Here is a 20,566-nt window from a genome sequence, read left to right as displayed (position 1 = left end):
TCTTTACATTCTGCACTAATGGCTCAGCACACAGACCCCATTCAGTTCAGTAACTGTGGAACTTCATTAAGCTGAGCATAACCTTTGAAATAATGGGTTTAGTGGCTCATTTTTCATTCCTGCTCAGTCTGCAGAACCTACAGAGAACCAGCAGGATCCCATTCCCTGCTCCAGTGGCCTGGCTCAACACATTCCACTCCTATCTCTCCTCACAGACACTAGGAAAGTGCTACTGGAGCATCTTCCCTCCAAACCAGCAGTAAAACCACTCACCTGTCTTTGGGGAAAGGATTCACTTTGCATGCTTCCAGCAGAAACTTGACAACATCCACGTGTCCTGCAGGAAAAGGAGCTCTGTGAGTGCCTCTACTTCCATACATCCATTTATGTACAGATAAAAGCAGCTATGCAGAGACAGCAAGGATGTGCTAAAGCACACAGACAGACAGACAGACAGACAGCAAATGCTGTGTGAGGAGACAGTACCTTCTGCAGCTGCCACATGCAGGGCTGTCCGTGAGTCGTAGTCTCTTTGCTCCATATCCATTCCTGACAGAGCAAACCTTAAAAACAAAATAAAACACAATAAAAGAGATTGCAGAGGCAAGTCTTAGAGCACATCACAAAACCAGCATGGCAGGACACTGCCCTGCCACAAGAGGATGCAAGCAGCACCAGGAACGTATTTTATCTCAGCTGATAATGAAAAGGGCTTTGGCTCTGAAAATCAGCTTAGTGCCTTAACTTCCTTTCTGCTCTTTAGTTGTCATAAATAAAAATAAAACATCGTTGCAGAAAACATAACACTCAACAAGCCTGATTTAAAATGGTCCATGGACAAGCTAAGCCACCTAAGGCAAAGTAAATTTGTACCAGGTGAGAAAATCCCAGGAAGTCTCCCAAGTCTGAAAATCCTGAGCAGCATTAAGGGATTGGGAGGGTTCCTGCTTCACACTATGATTCCCTGGGACAGCAGAATTAAACTATATACCATAGATTTTCCCACCCACTAATTATATTTAGATATATTCCAGCCAAATTAATGCTTATTCAGTCTACTATCATTATTACCTTAAATTTTGCCATATTCTCTTCCAGATTTCAAAAGCAAAGCTAGATATCCTAACCTGTCCAATAATAATGTGCATTTTCCAATCTAAATTTTTGTGGCACTTTCAGAATTGATTATTAAAGCAGGTGAGAGTATAGACAGGATTTTCTGCCATTGCTATAAAAAATGGTTAAATAAATTGTTTTACTATGATATAAAGAAATGGAACATGGTGGGATTCAGGATAGTGTCAGGGTACCTTTTTGATAGTTAGATTTTGGTTGGGTTTTGGGTGAACATATTCAATCTCTAGCTCATGCAGCTCAGTGTCCCCAACCCAGACACAGTGAATGTGCATGTTCCTAAATAAACAACAGCAGGAACCAAACCAGCAGCATTCCTATTCCCCAATTCCTATTCCCAAGCCCCCACTGGTTTTTACCTCCGGAGTGCAGACACGTCCCCTGTGTAGGCAGCAAACAGCAGATTTATCACAGACTTCACCTACAAAGAGAGATTAAGTTCCAGTTTACTGATCTTCTTCCCTCCAACAGAAAACCCAGTGGGGCCAGTTGGTCCAGTGCTTATGAACCTGTGGATTGCATCCTCCCCTTGCCTGACCACATTCTGCAGCACAGCCTGCTTTGCTACCAGCACTGCAAGGTCTGTCCTTCCAAGGCTGAAATCCTCAAGGACAGTAAAAGAACTAAAACCAATTAATTTCTGCTCTGTTGTGGTAAAAAATATAAGCCTTGCTCTGTGGGGAAACTGTGTTTCTCTCTTCAGTATTGAATTGCACAGACAGCATCACTCTGCACAATTTATAAAACCATGAACTCCTCACAAGTACTCCTCTGGAAAAGTAGGATTATTTTTGTAATTAACTGCAAAGATTCCTAATGCCAGGAGAAATCTATGTCAGCAGACATAAATTTATTTAAATGTTACCCTTTTTTCTATGTATTACAGATTATCCTTGCACACATCCAATGTACACCCTTTTGCTCAAAAAAAACACTTTAAGCAGTTATGTAACAAGCAAGGTTTCCAGACAGATAAAGGTGGATCTTTTTAGATAAATATGGGCTTAAAGCACAACACAGGTAAAGTCTCTGGTAAGTAAGTGCTTTTTCTCAGCTGTGTTAATTATTCTAGTAAGAAATTATACTGTCAGCGTGCACCAGCCTTGTCCCATGCATATTTTTAATACATCCTGGCTATAACAACTCTGCAGGTTTTAACAAGAGCCAAAAATGACATGCTAGATGGTTCTAAGTCTCCACATCAGCTTCTTTCATAAACTGACAGAGCCACTTCTAGGCACCATTTCCCAGTAATTTCCAGCAAACTTTCTAAATGCTGCTTTGCTTTTTGAGCCTACAAAGTAACAGAGAGAAAAGAGGGAGCTGATGCTGCACTGACCTTCTACACCAAGGAGGAGAAACAAACAGAATGAGAAATCCCCACCCACAAGCAAGTCTCCCACAGATTTCTGCAAGAAGACTGGCGTATCTTCACAGGGCACAGACGAGCCAACATCTGCACCTCTTCTAAACCAAAGCCATGGAGTCGGTTGTTGTTCTGTAAATATGCACTGAGGCAAAGAGAGACCCAAGGGGAAGGAGGCACAAAGGCCAGGATGGAGATACAAAGGGGACACAGAGCCACCCACAAACCCTGCAGCTCCTCTGCAGTTTGCACTGTGGGGGCTGTGGGATGCAGATCTGTAGGATTCCCTCCCCTCTCAGGGCTGGGCTGTCCCCACACCTGAGTGGCCCCAAAGGCCGGGCCCTGCTCAGGCTCCCTCAGCTCTGAGCCCACACCACCTCCAGCTGTGGCAAACCTGGCATCTCGCCCCACAGCCTCCTCTCCAGCCTTACAGAGGGCTGGCACGGAGGGATTCCACTCCTGCCACAGAGATCTCTCTGCTCAGAGTTTCTGCCACAGCCCAAGCAGCGACCACGACTCCAGGCAGGTCCGTGGGGCCCTGCCCGGGAGGCAGAGTCGGCCATCCCAGCCGAGCCCTCACCCCATGGCAGCTCCATGCAGGGCTCAGCCCTCGGGAAGAGCTGCCGGGAGCAGCCGGGGCTGGCTCTGCCCGTGCAGGGTCACGGACACACGGACTTGCTGCAGCCAGGGCAGCAGCCACCCAAACACCCTCCATGGGCTCTCCATGGGGAGCACCACGGCCAGCCCGAAATGCCAAAGCCTGACCCAGAGCAGGCAGCCGAGCGCGGGTGTGAGGGGAATTTAGCTGGGTAATCTCCGCGTTTCATCGAGATGAGTCAGGCATTCGAACCCGCACGCAGGCCAGGCTGGGGCACTCTCAGGGTTCCTACAGGTGATGAATACTCTCCCTTTTCAGGGGCTGGGATGGGCAAAGGACACACTGTCTTACACAAAAACCAGTTCAGAGCTAACTGACCATTTTGGCTGGGCTGCTTGATGTTTCTGGGAAATGCAAATATATATTAAAGTAATAAAATAAAAATAGCGCGCATTCCTTGCTTCAAAAACCAACTTTCCAAGTGCAGGCAGAATCCAGAATCCTGGATTCAGCTGAACATTCTACTAAAAAGTGATTTTTGTTTTCTATAAACATGTGACAAAATGTAATTTGGAGATTCCTGAGGCTTTGTAACACAATCACCTTAGATTACATCTCTCAGCAGTCTGGGAGAGGTCAAAGCTGCTCCTTCCTTAAGATAAAGCAAAATCAAAGGTTACTTTACTTTAAAACTGAACTTCTTGATGTATTTGTTTTTGTTTTGATCTAAGTCCAGACAAAAACATCTCTGCTTGTTTACCTCAGAAGGAAATTTGTTCTGTGTCCAATATTAAAACTAATGGGATACAAAAGCAGGAGAAACACAACAAATTCAGCAGGACAATTATTACCAGAGTAATTACCCAAAGCTGGTCAAAGGTGAACTCAAACTAAAATAAGCCAAGTGTGGCCATCATAGCTGAAAAAATCCCTTTGGGACAACTCCCTCCTGCTTCTAGGGAGGCTTCAATGATTTTATGGGAGAGTTAGACTGGATTTGCTACCAACAAAACACACCTTGACCCCACAACTGCACTCTGCTGTGACAGCAGCATAGACCAGGCCAAAAAATTAACAAACTTTGTACGGTATGAAATGAAACTACTAGGAAGGCAGCCATGAAAAAAGAAGTTTTACTGAGTCCACGTAAAAAGTGAATTCAATAAAATTTAGGAAACTGCAAACACAAAATACATTTTGAACTCAAAGTAAGAATATACCATCTCCACAAGCATCTTGTGGGTCTTCCTCAGCTTTCAAGAGAATATTAATCAAAACAACACATATACTAAATCATTATGTAAAAGGCTGCCATTTACAGTGAGAAAACCTTTACAAAGTGAACAGCACTTGCTGCCATAAGCTTTGTATCTGTGCTGAACCTCACTCAGGCTGCCACAAAGTCAAGTTCAAATTCTCTACCCAAAACTCACAGCACTAGTTTGAAATAACAGGTTCATTGCAAAAAAAAAACAAAACAAAAAAAAAATAAGCAAAAGGCAAAAGAAACTCTGAAGTGGCAGCAGCAAACATACGATTTTAGGGAGAAAAAAAAAAGAGTGAACATGACAGATGAGCTCCATCCCTTCAAACTAAGTAGGGCACAAGGCAACTAATTTAAGTGGTGAGAAACTCACTGGCAGAGTCTCTAAACAAGTGGTTCATGAACATTCAGTGTTGGTGTTTTGATAACTGCCCTGGTGAACACAAGCCTCCCTAATGCTTAGAAACACAAAGCTTGTTTTTCACAACCTTTTCCTGCTGCATGTAGTTCCCTAACAGTGAAGATGCAGCAGAAGGAGAAGGGATGGAGTCCCTTTGCTTTATATGGGCTGGATGGATCTGACACTGCCATACAGCTGCAGGGCAGGACCAAACCAGAGCAGAAACTGCTGCACCTTTTGCCAAACAAGAGGGAAAAGCTGCATGCACTGAAACACAGGGACCTGGCAGCTCTCCTCTCACCACACCAACAGCACAGAGCACGGCTCACTCACTACAATGGGACCTTCTCTAACAGCACTCTTTCCCCAGCACGGGGTACAATCCTCGTTATCCAGGCAGTGAAACCAGCAAGGGAAGGCTCCTCACAAACACTCATGTCACTCAGTGGCAGAAATCAGAAACACAGTTTCACTGTCAGGTTAGGAGGTGCTAGAGGTCTTGGACTCAGCTGGACAAAGCAATGAATGATCCAGGTCCTGCCTCACATCAGAGGTGGCCAAATGACCAATGTCACCAAGGTACCTCTCCAATTAACGGCTCTGTGAGTCTGTGGGTCAGCACGTGAGCAGCTCAAGAAAGAAAAATCAAGAGTGTTGCTGCTCAAGAACTGCACTGAGATCAAGCTAAATCAAGGAAACAGCCAGAGCTGAGAGCAGCAGGAAGTCACAGCGCTGCAGCAGATACTTCAGATAAACACGGGGGACGAAAAGGCAAAAAATGAAAGAGCAAAATCGCCATTCCAACACCCAAATGGACAAACTGAATGAGCCACAAGGCCAGTTACAAAGTGAAACTCAGTGTCAGTGACTCCTAGCCCAAAGCTCTCCTAAATCAGTTATTTTGCACATCTCCAGAGCCTGGTTATGGTGAGAGTTTGAGAGAAGCCTCTCTCAAGCAGCAGTGCTGATGTGAGCGGATGCAGAGGGACAGAGGAACTGCAGAGGGGAGCACGTGGCCCAGCACACAGCAGGAGCATGGCTGTGCCTCCTTCTCTGCAAGCACAAAGCACTTGGGCATGACAGGAGAGCTTCAGGACTGGTTTTCAATTTCTCAGTTCGCAGTTTTCAATTTCCAACTGGAAAAATTAAATTTTAAACAAAAAAGTTTAACTTAAGTATTAATATGCCAAAGTTACTCATTGCAAGTGAAATTTCAACATCGTCTAACTGATCTGAAAGGCTTGGCTGGAATGTGGGAATTGCCTAGGTGGAGTATTTGCAACAAAACAAAAACAGTATTTGTAACTTCCCACCTGAGCTGCACACCCAAATCCAGACTTATTTAAATAATCTCACAAAGGCTAACAGCAAATGCCCACACAAGACTGAGATAGAATCACTCCTCTCTTAACAGAGACCAGTTTAGAGGATACTTTTTTAAACTGAAGACAAGGGTGTCCACCACTGCCTGGCTCTAATGCCATCCACAGAAGACCTTTCAGGACACTTCAGAGACAGCACCCTGACACAGTTAGTTAGTTAGTTAGGCCCAGAGATGGAAATGAACTGCTACAGTCTTGTGGTGAAGGGAGAGTGGCCTGACACCTTCTGCTCACTGCCTTCATTGATAACGCAGAACACCCAAAGCTCGAGCAGGAGCTGAGCACACTGTGCTCTGTCCCTGTCACCACAGGGCTCTGTCCTGCTCTGCCATGGCTCCAGTGCCTCCAGCACGGCAGGGAGAGCCTCTGCCCCGCACTGCACTTGGGTCAGGAGAGAAAAGCCAAACAGCTGTGCATGTACAGAAAGCAAATCCTTCAGGAAAAATTAATTTAGCTCAAAGCTGGATTAGTTCCATGAGAAGCTCTTAGCTAAAAAGGTCAGTGAATCTGGATTTTAATTTCCTACCGTGTCCTGCTTCCTGAGAACGCTCCACCCTCTATAATTTCTTTGAAAATGTTACAGAATTCATATTCTGAACAAAAAGTATTACTTCCAACTTTGTGTTTCTCCAGGTGGCTGAGCAATCCAGTCAAGCTCTATAGTTTGTAGTAGTGCTGCTCAAGGCAAGCCAAACAAGGATAAACAAACAACTCCCCGAAACTTTCCAATGCCCTTTCCATGATATTTAGGGATAGCATCACAGGTTAGCCTTCTGAAGAGATGTTCAAAATATTGAGAAAAAATGGATGTTGTTTCTCAGGAACTTTGCTGTATCTGAATTTTACTGTGCACCAGACCAAGTGTGCTGACAGGAGACTTTCAAATACAACAAGAGGAGTTAGAAAGAGAGAGCAGAGCTAGAGAGGGAACATGTGCACCACGCTCTTCTCTCACATCCCATTTTTTGTGCTTAAAATGGGACACAACGTTTCCTCACAGGGAACCCTGCCCTTCTGGCCAACTGGCTTGAAGAACAGGGTTAAAAACACTCCCCTGCATGGCACAGAGGTGCAGAGATAAACTGGGATTTAAATTTCCGTGCCTGATGACACATGGCTGTCACAGGGCCTGACACACTGGGACCTCAGAAAGGGTTGCAGCTAAGCAGGGCTCTGGGATATGTCCCCCCAGGCTCCTGATCCCAGCCCCAGGAGAGCTGCACAGCAATCAGAATGCACTCCTGCAGCTCTTCACCAGGGAATCACAGAACCACAGAATAATGAGATTGGAAGAGACCTCTAAGATCATCAAGTCCAAAACCTCAACTAGGTTATAGCACCAAGTGCCATGTCCAGTCTTTTTTTAAACACATCCAGAGATGGTGATTCTACCACCTCCCTGACAAAACCATTCCAGTATTTTATTACTCTTTCGGTGAAAAATGTTTTCCTCACATCCAATCAGCCCAGCCCTGTCTGGAAGTGTCCCTGAGGCACATTTCTCCATGCCACTAACCCCCACAGTGCTGAGCACAGCTGATCTGCACCTGTGACAGCCTGGCTGCCTCCCTGGAGCACCTGCCCCGAGGGTGACCCAGCACACAAGACTGAAAATCCATCAGGTGGCATTTCCAAACTGCACATCCCAGCTGCACACTGCTCCCTCAGGCCCTGCTGTCCCACCCTGAGGCCTGGCAGGGGCACAGGAGCCCTGCACACGTCTGGCTCCCTCCATTGTTCCCAGCACACGGCCAGGCTAATCCGGCTCAGCACAGCATTAGCTCGGGAGGCAGAAAATAGACTGATAAGCTGCCCAAGGTGAGCACCCGGCCAGAGAACAGGGATTAATGCTCCACAGAGGGACTCTGCTATCCCCATGCTCTGCAAACGGCCAGGCACTGACAGGGAAGGCAGGAGCAAGGAGTTTGCATGAGACATGAGTGATTAAAGGCATAAAAGCTCCAAAGTCAACAGGAATTCACTTCCACAGTAGCACTGTTCAGCTGCTTTTCCTACGGTTGATCCCCTGATGAGGGTCACCACCAAAAGGCAATCCCTCCTCCTGCTCTTTGGACGAACTGCTGATTTTTGGATGCTTATTTTATCAATAGGAAACAATCCCTGAAACCCAAGATGCCAATAAACTCTGAAACCTACAGATACCATGAAAAGCAAACCTAGAGCACAAAGCAAACAATTTAGTCATCCAGTTTTTACACACTGAACTTGTAACTCACCTATGCTGGAGCGCAGCCTTTAGATGGCTTTTTCCTGGCAGGGAGGGCTTAAAAATAAAGTAAAAACAAACAGAAAAAACACCCTCAAACCTGCACAAAATGAATTTTGGTGTTTCAACTCCGAAACTAGAATGCAAGTAGTCCCTAAAAGGACAAAAATAAACCAGGGATGGATCTGAGAGTAGAACACAGGTATCTCTATGTTTGGACATTAGATAGGATTACTTATTTTACAAATAGGCCAGTTTTGCATTTACATTTAATTTTCAATAACCTGGAATCTACTCTCCAGTGTCCACATACAAGGCTATTATTGGGAAAAGAAATCCAGATCTAAAAGAGACAGCCATAGTCCTCCTTTAGAATACCATGTTCAATATGAAGGTAAGTTGTACTGTATAAGGGAAGAAATCTCAAAGCCTGTTTTTGCAATTGAACTTCTGCTTTGTTTCTCATGAAATAAAGTCAAAGTTAGTACCTAAGGGTAAGTAAAGCACATATTTTACAGAGTCAAAACTAAGACTGAACTACAGACAACTACCCAACCAACCTCTAAGCCCCCCAAGCCCAGCTATCTCCATTTCACCTGCCCTGTCTGCCCCAGTCCAGTGCCAGCTGCCTGCCAGGACACAACTCCCAGACCAAGTGCCATGTTTTAGTCACTAAATGAATCCCAGAATAATTCAGGTGCCCACCCACGGGAGGACTGGCTCTGAAGTGGTCTCAGAGCTTGCTAGTGAGGTTGTGTCCATGAATATTTTTAGGGATGGACAGTCCTTGAAGGCACTTGAAGCATCCTCTGCATTAAGCCTCAACATTACCTTATTCTACAGAAAATTCAGTTCCACAAGAACAGGCAATTTCTCTCAATAACTTCCTGAAGCACACAGAAGTGAGGCTTTCAGTCAGGGATCAAATGATCCCACAGAGCTCTACAGCAACCCAACACCAAGTGCCTCTGACAGAGCCTCCTGCCCTGACTTCAAACAAACACAAGGGTCTTAAGAAGTTATAAACTTAGAATTCCCTGGGAGAGCCTTTGTTCCCACTGCACTATAAATAATTAGAAGATGTGTGAATAAATTAATGCATATCCCTTCACACATTAAAATATTGATACATTTGAAAATATAGACCAGGTTAATTCCATAAAACTTGCACTTTTTTTCTTGACAACTTCCACCACCTCTTCAGGCTATTTTCTGCACTACTGATCCTTGTTTCCTCATGTCATGTGACGAAAGTGCAAAACTAACTTTAGAATCTGCTCTGCCATGTTATAAAACTGACACAGGAAACAAGACTTTGTCAGTTTTTTCCCCAGTTCCTTTTCTAACCCTCTGACTATCCTTTCATTTCCTCTAGATGGTGCAAAGTGCTCCCTGTTCACAGCTGGGGACAGAGGCCGACACCCAGCTCCTTCAGTTCTACCAGCCGTGGGTGCAGTGCTTATTTCTGGACTCAAAGCTGCCACAAGTGACTTTCAAAGCTGCTACCACAGTTTATTTCTGGAGTCTCCCTGGTGGAATTAACTTGAAATGCCGTTTGCACAGCAATTACCCATACAGTTTGTGCTGTTGATATCAAACTAACAGACTAACAAAACGCTTATTTATTCCTCACTCCAGTTTCCAGCAGCCCTGCCCAAACACAACCCATGCATGCACTGAAATACTGAAAGCTGCTTCTCCCATGAGTGATGTCTAGACTGCAGGCACACAAGAGGCTGTATTTTCATGTATCCAAACACAAAGCAGCTCTAAACCAACTGTGCTACCAGCGTTGCAAAACCCTCAGGCAAGCCTGCACACTGGTTAGTTATTACTTTTATTTTAAGCTGGGCAAAATCCCAGTAGGTATTTAAATATCTTCTTGCAATTCAACTACTCACTTTGTTTCAAATCCTAGCGGGCAGAACACTGCCAATAAAGAATTTTCAATGGTCCTAAAAGTGTCTGTTTAAATCCCAAAAACAAAGCAAGGAGTTTTGACTAGGTTCAGTTCATGAACATGAAAACAAGCCTGTACCAGCAGCTCAATCTTGGAGCTTGTCACAGAAGCTGTGCATGCAGCTGAATGCAAGAAATAATTAAACCAAATATACACACCCAAGGTTTGTCCTGACATCAGGACCCTTTCTTCAACCTAAGAACAAGCGTCAGATTGCTTTATTAGCAAACAGACAGGCTAAGGCCACTAAAGCAGAAGTGCAGCTTTCCTGGAGGGAAGGCTGAGCAGGGGTGGTTTGTTCCCCTCTTCCATCTACTGGCATCAAATGGATTTCCATCATTCATATTTCCCTCTGATTCAAGCCTTTTCAAGATAAGAACTGGATTATGCCACCCAAAATTGCAAATAATTACAGTATTGAAACCACATGTTACAGTAAACTGCATTTCTTCATCCATCTCTGCCTGAAGCCCCTTTTTTGTCAAAATACTTTAAATTAATGGAGGTATTCAAAAGCATCTAAAAATTGTATTTACTAAAAATAAGCACAATACCATAAGAGTTTGTCCTTTTTTTTCTTCTCTGCTACTGTACTAGTTTGCATAAAATTTAAAAAGCTTCAGGAGACAGGAAATAGTAACTGTGAGCAGAAGATGCTTTTCCTCCAATCACATTTGGAGCCATGAAAGACAGAATTCATCTCTTCCAGCACCAACCCCATGCTCATAAGATGGCCATCAAGTGGACACAAATTTCTGGAAGGAGTTTGTAACACCTGTATTCCTCAAAACAACATCTCTCTACCTGTGAAATCACCCTAAACACTATCAGGCAGGAGGTGCAAGTTCTTCCAACTGCCCAAAAATAATCTTTGACTCATACAGAATAAAGAGTCACAGACAGGACTGAGCTCAGTTCTACCATTAATTCAGCTAGTGCATGCTCAGAGATTATTACATTTAATTATTCTAATTTTTAAATGAGATTTAGAATCCTGTAAATGAAATTTGAAATCATCTATGTTTCCGAAATAGCTTATGATTCCATAGGTATAGGCTGCTTCATGCTGTGTTTGGTTTTACTCAAGAGCCTGAAATACAGAACAGCCCTCGATGATGACAAGCCATGGAAGCAGAAACCTTGTTTCATGGCAACACACACTTGGAATGTGTAATGCCTTGTTATTTACAGTTCTGACTATTGATTCATTCTGAAGTATTAGTAAACTGATGCTGTTTAAATTACAGATAAGACTATTTAATCATGATGAATTAAGAGTTAAGTAATTAAACAAAATGTTTACTAGAAAAATTGAAACATCTACTTACCTTCTGCAACTGAGATTCCTTCACAAAGACCATGCCCATCTACTCCACTCCTGAGATGTGCAAACCCCACAGGGTGAGACAAGCTGGAACATTGGCCAGCCACGTTCCTGAACTGTCCCCACTCCCACCTCTGCCTCCCTGATGGAGGCAGAACAAACAACCATTCCCTAATCCTGATCTCCAGAGGTGGAAGGTGGGTGACACAAAGCAAAGTGCACACAAGCCTCTCCCCCAGGAATCAAGGCATCCAACTCAATTTTACTGGAAAATATTACACAGTATCATAAGAATGTCCAGGGGGAGTGGATGGGACAGTTCCTCCTTTCCAGCACCATCATCAGGAGCAGGACAGCAAGAAATGTTGTGGGAAGCAGACTGGGTTTGTATTTCCCCTTTCTAGCAGATAAAACCAATACTAACAATGAACTAGGTTCAAGGGGTACACAGGAAAAAAACTCCACAGAAATCAGAGCTCAAGATTCAGAGCCATTGACTCCATCAGTATCAGATTACAGGATCCCAGGAATAGATGCTTCTTTAGTTGGAAGAAACTTCCAGGAAAAAAAAGCCTGATATGAAGCAACAGAAACAGGTACTAGGATGGACCCAGCCAATACTGCTGTCACAGACACCCCTGAAAAAGAGAAAATCCTAAATTTTTCAACACAGGAGGCCTTACAGCACCTAATGCTGAAGCTTCACCAGTGCTCAGATGACCATGCTGTGACTGGAGAGCTCCCCTGCCCCTTTCCATGCGTGCCTGGACACACAGATGAGCCTGGCAGAAGAGCTGATCTCAAGAGTTACTCACTAACAATTTCTTGTTATGTCTTATCCTTTGCTTAAAATCCACGTTGGCATGGGTATATCCATCCCATCCCTTTATTTTGGGGATGATTCTCTTGATTTCAGAAGGTACAAATACTGGGAAGAAGAGAGAAAACTGAGCACCAAAGCTGCCTTCACTAGATTACAGCCTCCACCTGCTGTTCCCAATTTCTTCTGGTACCAATGAATGAACACACATTTTGCTTTTGGAAACAACAGAATTAAGCACATCACTGAAAAGACACCTAAAATATCAAGTGAGAATTGAATTATCCTTCACAAGACTTAAGAGCTAAGTTGGCTGATTCCACTTTGTTTGGTTTGTTAAAGAAGATCTTTCATGGACATCCATAATCTCATAAATTGTGCCAGCAAGAGAAGTTCTTGAACACCTAATAAAGAAAACCAAATTAGAATAGCAGTAGTGAATAATAATGGATCAGGCAGTTCCACAGAACTGCAAATTAACAAGAGGGAGTCAGAAAAACCTGGCCTGGCTCCTGTCCTGGATGACCAGAAGTGTTACTGCTGCATTGTTGGCCATGAACAGTATGACAAAGGAATGGCAGGTCGATTAATCCTTTCAACAAAAAGGTCACCAGATCAAGTGAAAGATCTAAGGCATGAAGACCTCCACCCTTTGAGGTGAAGACCAAATTTTCATTTCTAGGTGGCATGCATTTGCCATCAGCAGCTTGGACGGAAATATTTCTGTAATGACACCAATGTCCAAAGAATCAAATTGTTGTTTAAAAATGATCCTTTTAAAGAGTTTAACTTACTCCACACTGTGAAACATTTTCAGCATTTCTCATCAGCAATAAAACATTTTGCCAGCAAACAATGATGGCTGGAAGTTAAAAACCAGTAAAACAATTCTTGCAGTTCACTATTGCAGAAATGTTATACCTACTTTGGTAGCTCCTTTTCAAAGACTAAACCCCTGCAACAAAGAGTATTGGGAATATACAGAGAAACCTTAAAAAGGGGAATGAATGCTAAGCCATTGATCCTGGAGGCAGGGGAAAATAACAAGAGCCTTTGAAGTAATGGATACAGACATCACTAACAGTGCAAGATTTGGGACCAAAGGACCGGGATCAACGCTGTCACATGAATCCAGTGGAATGCTGATGGCTGCTTTAGTGACAGAGCTGTGTTAAGCAGACAGGACAAAAGGATGTCGGCCTTTTCAAGGACCTGTTGACACCATTGATACCCACACAACAGAGCAGAGCGGGGCAATGCTCCTGCTTCCCAGCCTGTAGGCACTCACAGTTTGTGGATGACAGGTTACTCCTAAATACACGTTTGGAACTGGAATTACAGACAAAAGAAAGGACTTTGCTCCAGAAGGATGCAGGGCACCTGCACTACAACAGACTGACTCCATCCTACAGGCTGAAAGCAGAATGGGGAAATCTTACCAGATGCTTCCACTCTGCTCTTGCTGAGAGGGTTCTTTCTAAATACTAGGATCAAGGTTCTATAAAACTTATTTTTAGGCTATGTATTCCATACCTTGTATTGAAAGGTATGTTTTCCTCCTATTGAAAAGATTTATTAGCTTAAATAAATCTTTTCCCTCCCTGCCTTTATCTTTAAACACTGCAAACAGTCATAATACTCCCCAGCAGCCTTGGTATAGAGAATAAAATATACTCAGCTGTTTTAGCCTGCTTTTCTATACTCTCAATCATAATTGTTAATCCTGCTCTGCAATGAGTGGGGATTTTTTAAAACATTTTTAATCAAAACAGTTTATTCTCAGATCAAGATTACATTTTAATTATTTGATTTGCAATAATTACAGGCTGAAGAATTTTAAGAGAGAGGTCCTTGAAAAGAAGTGTGAAATGTACTTTCCATTCAGAAAGTAAAAGCTACACACATAACCAAAAGCAGGTCTATGAGTCCAAAAAAACCCTGATTATTGCATGAGTAATTCCTGAACAAACAATAAAGTTGCCTGCCTCAAGGAAAAAGCTGGGCTAGTGAATGACATCAACAGGAAATGAGTAGCATTATCTCTTCCTATCACTCCACTTGTGCTCCCAGTTCATTGTTTTGACCAGTGCTCTGATCACAAGCACCATGCCATCCCTCAGTAAATAGCACACTTCCACGCCTGCATTCAGCCTGTTGGGCTTCAATAGAAAAATAAAGGGAATATGGCCTTTTCAAATCCCTAAATCGCTTCATTCTCAATGACATAATGAAAAAATACTTAGAATCTGGTAGGAAAAATACAGCAGGAAGTGAAAATACTAATTACTGCTGCCCAAAAGCCACTTTTACCTATGCCACTTCTAGGACTCTCCAAAGGCCAACAGATTACAGCATGATGGTAACATCATCACATTCAGTGAAAACACAGAAGTCACCATCAAAAACTACAGAAAGGGAAAATTCCAACTGTAGGTTAGGAAAAAATTCTTTAATCAAAGCATTAAAGCACTGGGATAACTCACCCAGCCAGATGATAAAACCTCATCACTGGAGGTTTTCAACACTAGACTGGCAAAGCCCTTGAGCAACACAATCCAAGTGACACAAGACGGTTCTTTGAGCAGGGGCTGGACTCTGAGATCTCCAGAGATCCCTCCCAGCCTCTGTCACTTCGTGGGCTCCTCCTCAGGTTGCTGACAGTCACTAGTGCTCCCTGAACCTCAGATAGGTTACAGTAACTGCACCCAGCTGAGTAAATCTGACCTTTAAGGCAAGGTACAATATGGAGATAAATGTCCAATTCACAGTGTGCACATGAGCTTGTAAAACCACATGAGGGCACAGCTGTGTGCCAGCTGAGTCAGAGTCAGAGCAGAGCAGCAGCTCCAACAGGAAGCAGCACCTTACAGCAGATACCTCATGTGCCTGCTCAGCACTAAATACATCAAAGTCTGGTTGGCTGGAACATTCCTGAGGATAAGAAGACATTCTGGAATTACTTCCTTTTCCCCTTGTCCTTCCTTCAACCCCATTTCCTCCCCAGTCCTAGTGCTGAGATGCAAAGTGTCCATTATTCTCCAGACATCCACCTGCCTTGTCCTCAGTCAAGCACCCCTGCCAGCTTTATTGACTCACTTAAGTCCTGCTCAAATTAAACTAGTAAAAAACCAAAATACCCAACAAAATACCCAACAACCTTGCCCCCACCACAGTTCTGCCACTGAACTCCATTCCAGGCTTTATTCAGCTAAGCTGCAGCCTCAGATGTGATCATTAGGTACCCCTGCTATGCACAGGAGAAACGCACGTGGCACTTTCAGGAGTAGCTGAGCCATGTGCACAGTGCTGCCACTCAAGCCTTGCAAAAACATTTAAATGTTCAATGTACAAGTCATACCAAAAAGTCTGCATAAAGCAACATTAGATGCCAGTAAGAAAATTAACTCCTACTTGCAGAAAAAAACAAAAGAAAAAAGGGCGTTTTTGATTTTGAACACAATATACCCTAGGAGCAAACAGCAAATCAGAAACCATGCTTGATTCAAGGCAGGTAGTTTAATAATTTAGACTATTTTAATTATTCAACACACTAGGACACGAATTCCTGAAAGAAAGTGGGGCTGTGCATGACTCAACCATGTCTTTACATATATTAGTTAGTCATGCACTTTCCAGACTAGACAAATGTGGAACAGACAAGGTGCCAGCATGATTAAAAAAAATAGCTTTAGTTAAGATTTCTACCCAATTTAAAGCCTCCTGCCAAGCCTCCAACCACCACAGACATATGTGACTCAAATCCTCAAGGAAACTGCACTGAAGGCAAATTATTAGGTGTATTTGTCATTCTAATAAGAACCCTGCTGAAACAAGTTTATTCTTGTTTCACTGCAATAACTGATTCTGAACCTTCAAAAAAACTACAGAAATATTATTTAAAATTTAAAAAAATGAAAAACAGTACATGCCTACAAACAATGTTTAGGATATTAAAACATCATACATTAATTATGCTCATAATTAATTCCTTTGTTCACAAATTACTGTGCATCAATGACATGTATGTATCAAGACCAAGAGATACATGAGCAATAAAAAACCAACATAATCCATCTCCCCCTCCCACCCACCCTCCTCAGAATCCATTTCCTTTTTATTCATCTACCCACCCATTGGTCTTCTGACACAAATATATACTGAAAACCAAAATGTAAGAGCCAAAATAACTGTAGAGTAAATCACCTATGGCTCTTTCTGTGTACCTACTAATGCCTTTCCTTTCATCATCTTCATGACTTTTAGAGAATAAACTCTTTTGATATGTGATGTTTTTAAGAATAATGAACATACAGCTCCTTTTACAACCATAGGACAAATAACTTCAGCTTATAAACCAGTCTGCAGAAAAGCTAAATTAACAATTCTGACCATCCTCAGTAGAGGCAGGCCCCAGCATCACTACCAGAACAATGTGGGGATTGGAGCACCTCCCTTGCTGCACATGATTTATGACAAGTTGTATTTTCCCTTCATAATGCTCAGGATCAGCAGTTACTACACTGGCACCATTAACCATACATTTTCCATGTGACTGAATCAGTATCTTCAAAACTAGACAAATATACAGTGATAGTAAAATTCTACTGCACCAGGACCTCTTTATTAAAAAGTCATAGTGACAAAGTTTTGCTACCTGGATTTTTTGCCTTCAACTTTCTAAGATAACAGTTCAAACAGAAAAATAATTATTCTATAACATGTTTACAAAATCTTAGGAAAGTTTTCAGTGACTGGTTTAACTAAAACTGCTTATTCTGCCTACTCTTCCTGAATCTTTTTTTCAAACAAAGTACTCACTATCTCAACTTCAATCTAAAAAATGTGTTTGAACAAATCTGTTCTCCATTGAGAGAAAAAAAAATACAATAAAAAATCAGCTTAAAATAAATTTATTAAACAATACAAAAATAAGCATGCTGGAAATCAAGATACATAAATAACATACAATGCAAATGAAAAATGGAAAACGAGACAGGTAACTTAACAACTGAGCCAAAAGGTACAACACAAATGCTAAAATAAATCTTTAAAAAGCATTTACATTTCTAATGAAATGTTAATGATGCTGACAAAGAAAAACAAACAAACAGCTAAAATGCTTGAATATCAAGAATTGCTATAACTGTAGCACAGGTGAACACTAGAACCGTTGCAGACTTCACACATGGAATGACTGAACCTCGGTGGCCCTGGCCCGTGGTGGGTGACCTTGGCCCCCAGGTGCCCTGCAGGAACAGGAGCCATCTGCACACGTGGCAGCAGCCAGGGCAACAAACTACAAGTGTGGGCAAGTTACAGAACAGTTGGTTCTGAGGAGTCTCCTCCTGACCCTTCCTAGCTGGAAGCTGCCTTCAATTCTGAGGCAGGCTTCAAAAGCATATATTACAGAACTGTAATATATTTATATATATATTTAAAGATTGTTTAAGCTGTACCCTAAATATTCTTATTATGCATATTAAAGACCTAGTAGTTTTCTCATTTTTGTATTTCCCATGCAGGACTTGACTCTACCACATATGGAAAAATTGTCCATCTTCAACCACATCTTTAGAAGAGGCTTCAAACAGTACTGAAAATCAAGGTGGGTAGAGTCAGACCAAGCAAATCCTGCATCATGCCTTTTCCATTTTTAATTAAATCAGCAAGTCATCCAGCAACATGTCACCACTGTAAATACTTTCCATTAGCAGCACAGACACATTATGTTCCCTCTTGCAACTGAGGGTATTTCAGGTAAAGTAGTTCTGCAGTATCTGAATACTTGTTATGTCTCTGTAGCTACTAGTTTACTGCAAAATCCTCAAACAGGCAAGACATTTTTCTAATTGAAGACTTGGCCTTTATTCTGAGGATAAGCACTAACAAACCTAACCTTATCATTAGAGATAAGATTATGAAATAGTTATTATTCAGCAATTCATGACTGACACTTATTACTGACATTTGCACCACAGATTTACCTCTTCATCTCAGTAGGGCATCAAATTCACTGAAAATTGATGTTCTGTATTGTTTAGTTTAAATATTTCCATCCTAGGCTTCAAAGACAGGAAGCCCATCCTTTTACAATACTCTGCTAAATGAAGATTATTCAGGGTTTAGTCAGAGCTTTTTCAAATGTTTATGCAAAATTAACAATACCTAAACAGATTAATTAAGAGCAGCTTGCTTTCTCAGAGAACATCAGCTCTGTTTTATGCATCTTCCTAAACTCATGAACATCCAGATGGGTCAAAAAATGGCAGGAAAAAACTAACTCTGCTATTAGGCAAAACTCACATATCAACAGTTTGGAGCTTTAGATAAAAAAAAGGGAGAGGGGCTGGGGAAGGGAGCAGAGAGAAGAGGTGAAGGTGTTACTACAGAACTGCTTGTCACTGTCTCTTAAAATCCTCTACCAGCTAATACCATTTATCATTGCTTGGACAAGTTTCTCCAGTTTGATAAACCAGGACTCTGTGTACTAGGGATGGGACACATCAGATTATTTGCCTATTTATAGAGGAGAAAACTTTATATAGAGAATGTTTTTCTAAGACTTTCTGCATTATTAAGAATCTAATTCCTGCAAGTGTTAAGAATTTAGCAAGTTGTTGACCTCTGTTCAGAACTGCCTATTGAGCCTATCTGAAGCTTAAATATATCATTTGGAGCTACACCCTACTCATGATACTCAAATTATCAAATTATGCAGCTGGCTGTGGAAAAATGCAAGTCCTTTTCCTCAGTAAGCTGACAGAGCTGCAAACCCAAAATCATTTCAAAAAAATAGCAATTAATTATAACTTAAGAATTTGCTCCTGTGTAAATGAAACCTCATATATGAACATATGCACAGAATTATGTTTGAAAAACAGCTCTAAACAGCCCTAATAAGATCTACCTATCTGCTTCCCTGTGAACATATTTCCTGCTCACTGCTCAGTTGGTTACCAGTCGAAGCCCCAGATTGCTTACATTCCTTTCCAGGGTGGAGCACAGCACTATTAGTGAGGCAGATTTCTGAGTCAGAACTACCAGCTGGCAGCACAGGCAGCAAGAGAGACACTCCAAAGAGCTGGGGCAGAAATCTCCCTGCTGCATTAGTAAACTTGCAAACAAGACAGGTTTTTTTCCTCCTCCTCCTCCTCCCCACTTCTCCCACTCCTGCCCAGGCATTTCTGCTCCCTTTATTACAATATTAGCATTAATAATTATTAATGGTTTGATAAAAAGAAAAAATAATCTTCACTAGCATGGCATATGCAAAAGGTCCATTTCTCTTCAAATTTGAAAGCTCATATTAAAGAAACCCTGATATGGTAATAATATGACTCAGAACCTATCTCCACTTAATATACAATTATTTAGAAATTCAGGAATTTGCTGTATTTTGCCAAATACTATTTTATATTTTAATTAATATTCTATCTTTACATGCTGACCCTGCTCAGTGGACACAAGCTTTTGCCCATTCTCAAAGTTCATATACTTAAAAATCTCAGATATAAACAAAAATAAACAGATACACCACAAAAGTGGTATGTATCTTTGAAAACACTAAGATTTACCTTTACTTTTTTTTTTTAACTAAATGTGTTCTAAGTAACTACAAAAGTCAGTTTACAGCTTTGGGGTTGTTTGCACATGCTTTTTCCCACACACCCTTGAACTTTGACAATCTTTTTGGTATAGCATACAAAATTTACACAAAAAAAATATATAAATGAAACACCAGGTAAACAATATTCAAATCAAAATTAAATCTAGAGATGCTTGAGGGTTTTTAAAATGAAGAATTTAATGGAACTAGAACCCATTTGTTTAGTTCTGCTCTCCCCGACCTTCCATTCTATACACTACGGTTCTGGAGATGTCCTCGTTTGATTCAGGTGACACTTTTTTCCATACTGTTTCTTTTAAAGCAAGTTCTTGCTGGAGATTCTCATAGTCCATTGGTCCAAAGGAATGCTAGTTGTTCAAGCAACATACATTATTTATTAGTGTACTTGAAGGAAAAAAAAAATCCATACTTGCAGTCATTGCTAACAGACTCAAGTGTTTCAGCTCTTCACATAAACTGTTAGT

General features: G+C 41.9%; 1 protein-coding gene across 3 annotated transcripts in view; it reads right to left on the bottom strand.

The window, feature by feature from the left end:
* Nucleotides 1-20,566, bottom strand: part of GLS (glutaminase) — a 105,522-nt gene that overhangs the window by 3,270 nt on the left and 81,686 nt on the right. For 2 of the 3 annotated variants that reach the window (XM_074548199.1, XM_005492764.4), the window contains exons 15-17: nucleotides 1,494-1,555; nucleotides 487-563; nucleotides 274-337 (exon numbers count right to left, since the gene is read on the bottom strand). In XM_074548199.1, coding sequence (XP_074404300.1) covers nucleotides 274-337; nucleotides 487-563; nucleotides 1,494-1,555 — 203 coding nt within the window. Of the gene's footprint in view, nucleotides 1-273; nucleotides 338-486; nucleotides 564-1,493; nucleotides 1,556-17,369; nucleotides 20,450-20,566 lie in introns of those variants that run through there. The other variant, XM_026796821.2, reaches the window with a different exon arrangement.

Source organism: Zonotrichia albicollis, chromosome 10 (genome assembly GCF_047830755.1).
Source record: "Zonotrichia albicollis isolate bZonAlb1 chromosome 10, bZonAlb1.hap1, whole genome shotgun sequence".
NCBI classification, from domain to species: Eukaryota; Metazoa; Chordata; class Aves; order Passeriformes; family Passerellidae; genus Zonotrichia; species Zonotrichia albicollis.
Note: the sequence above shows the minus strand (reverse complement) of the source record. Positions and strands in the feature narration are given on the sequence as shown.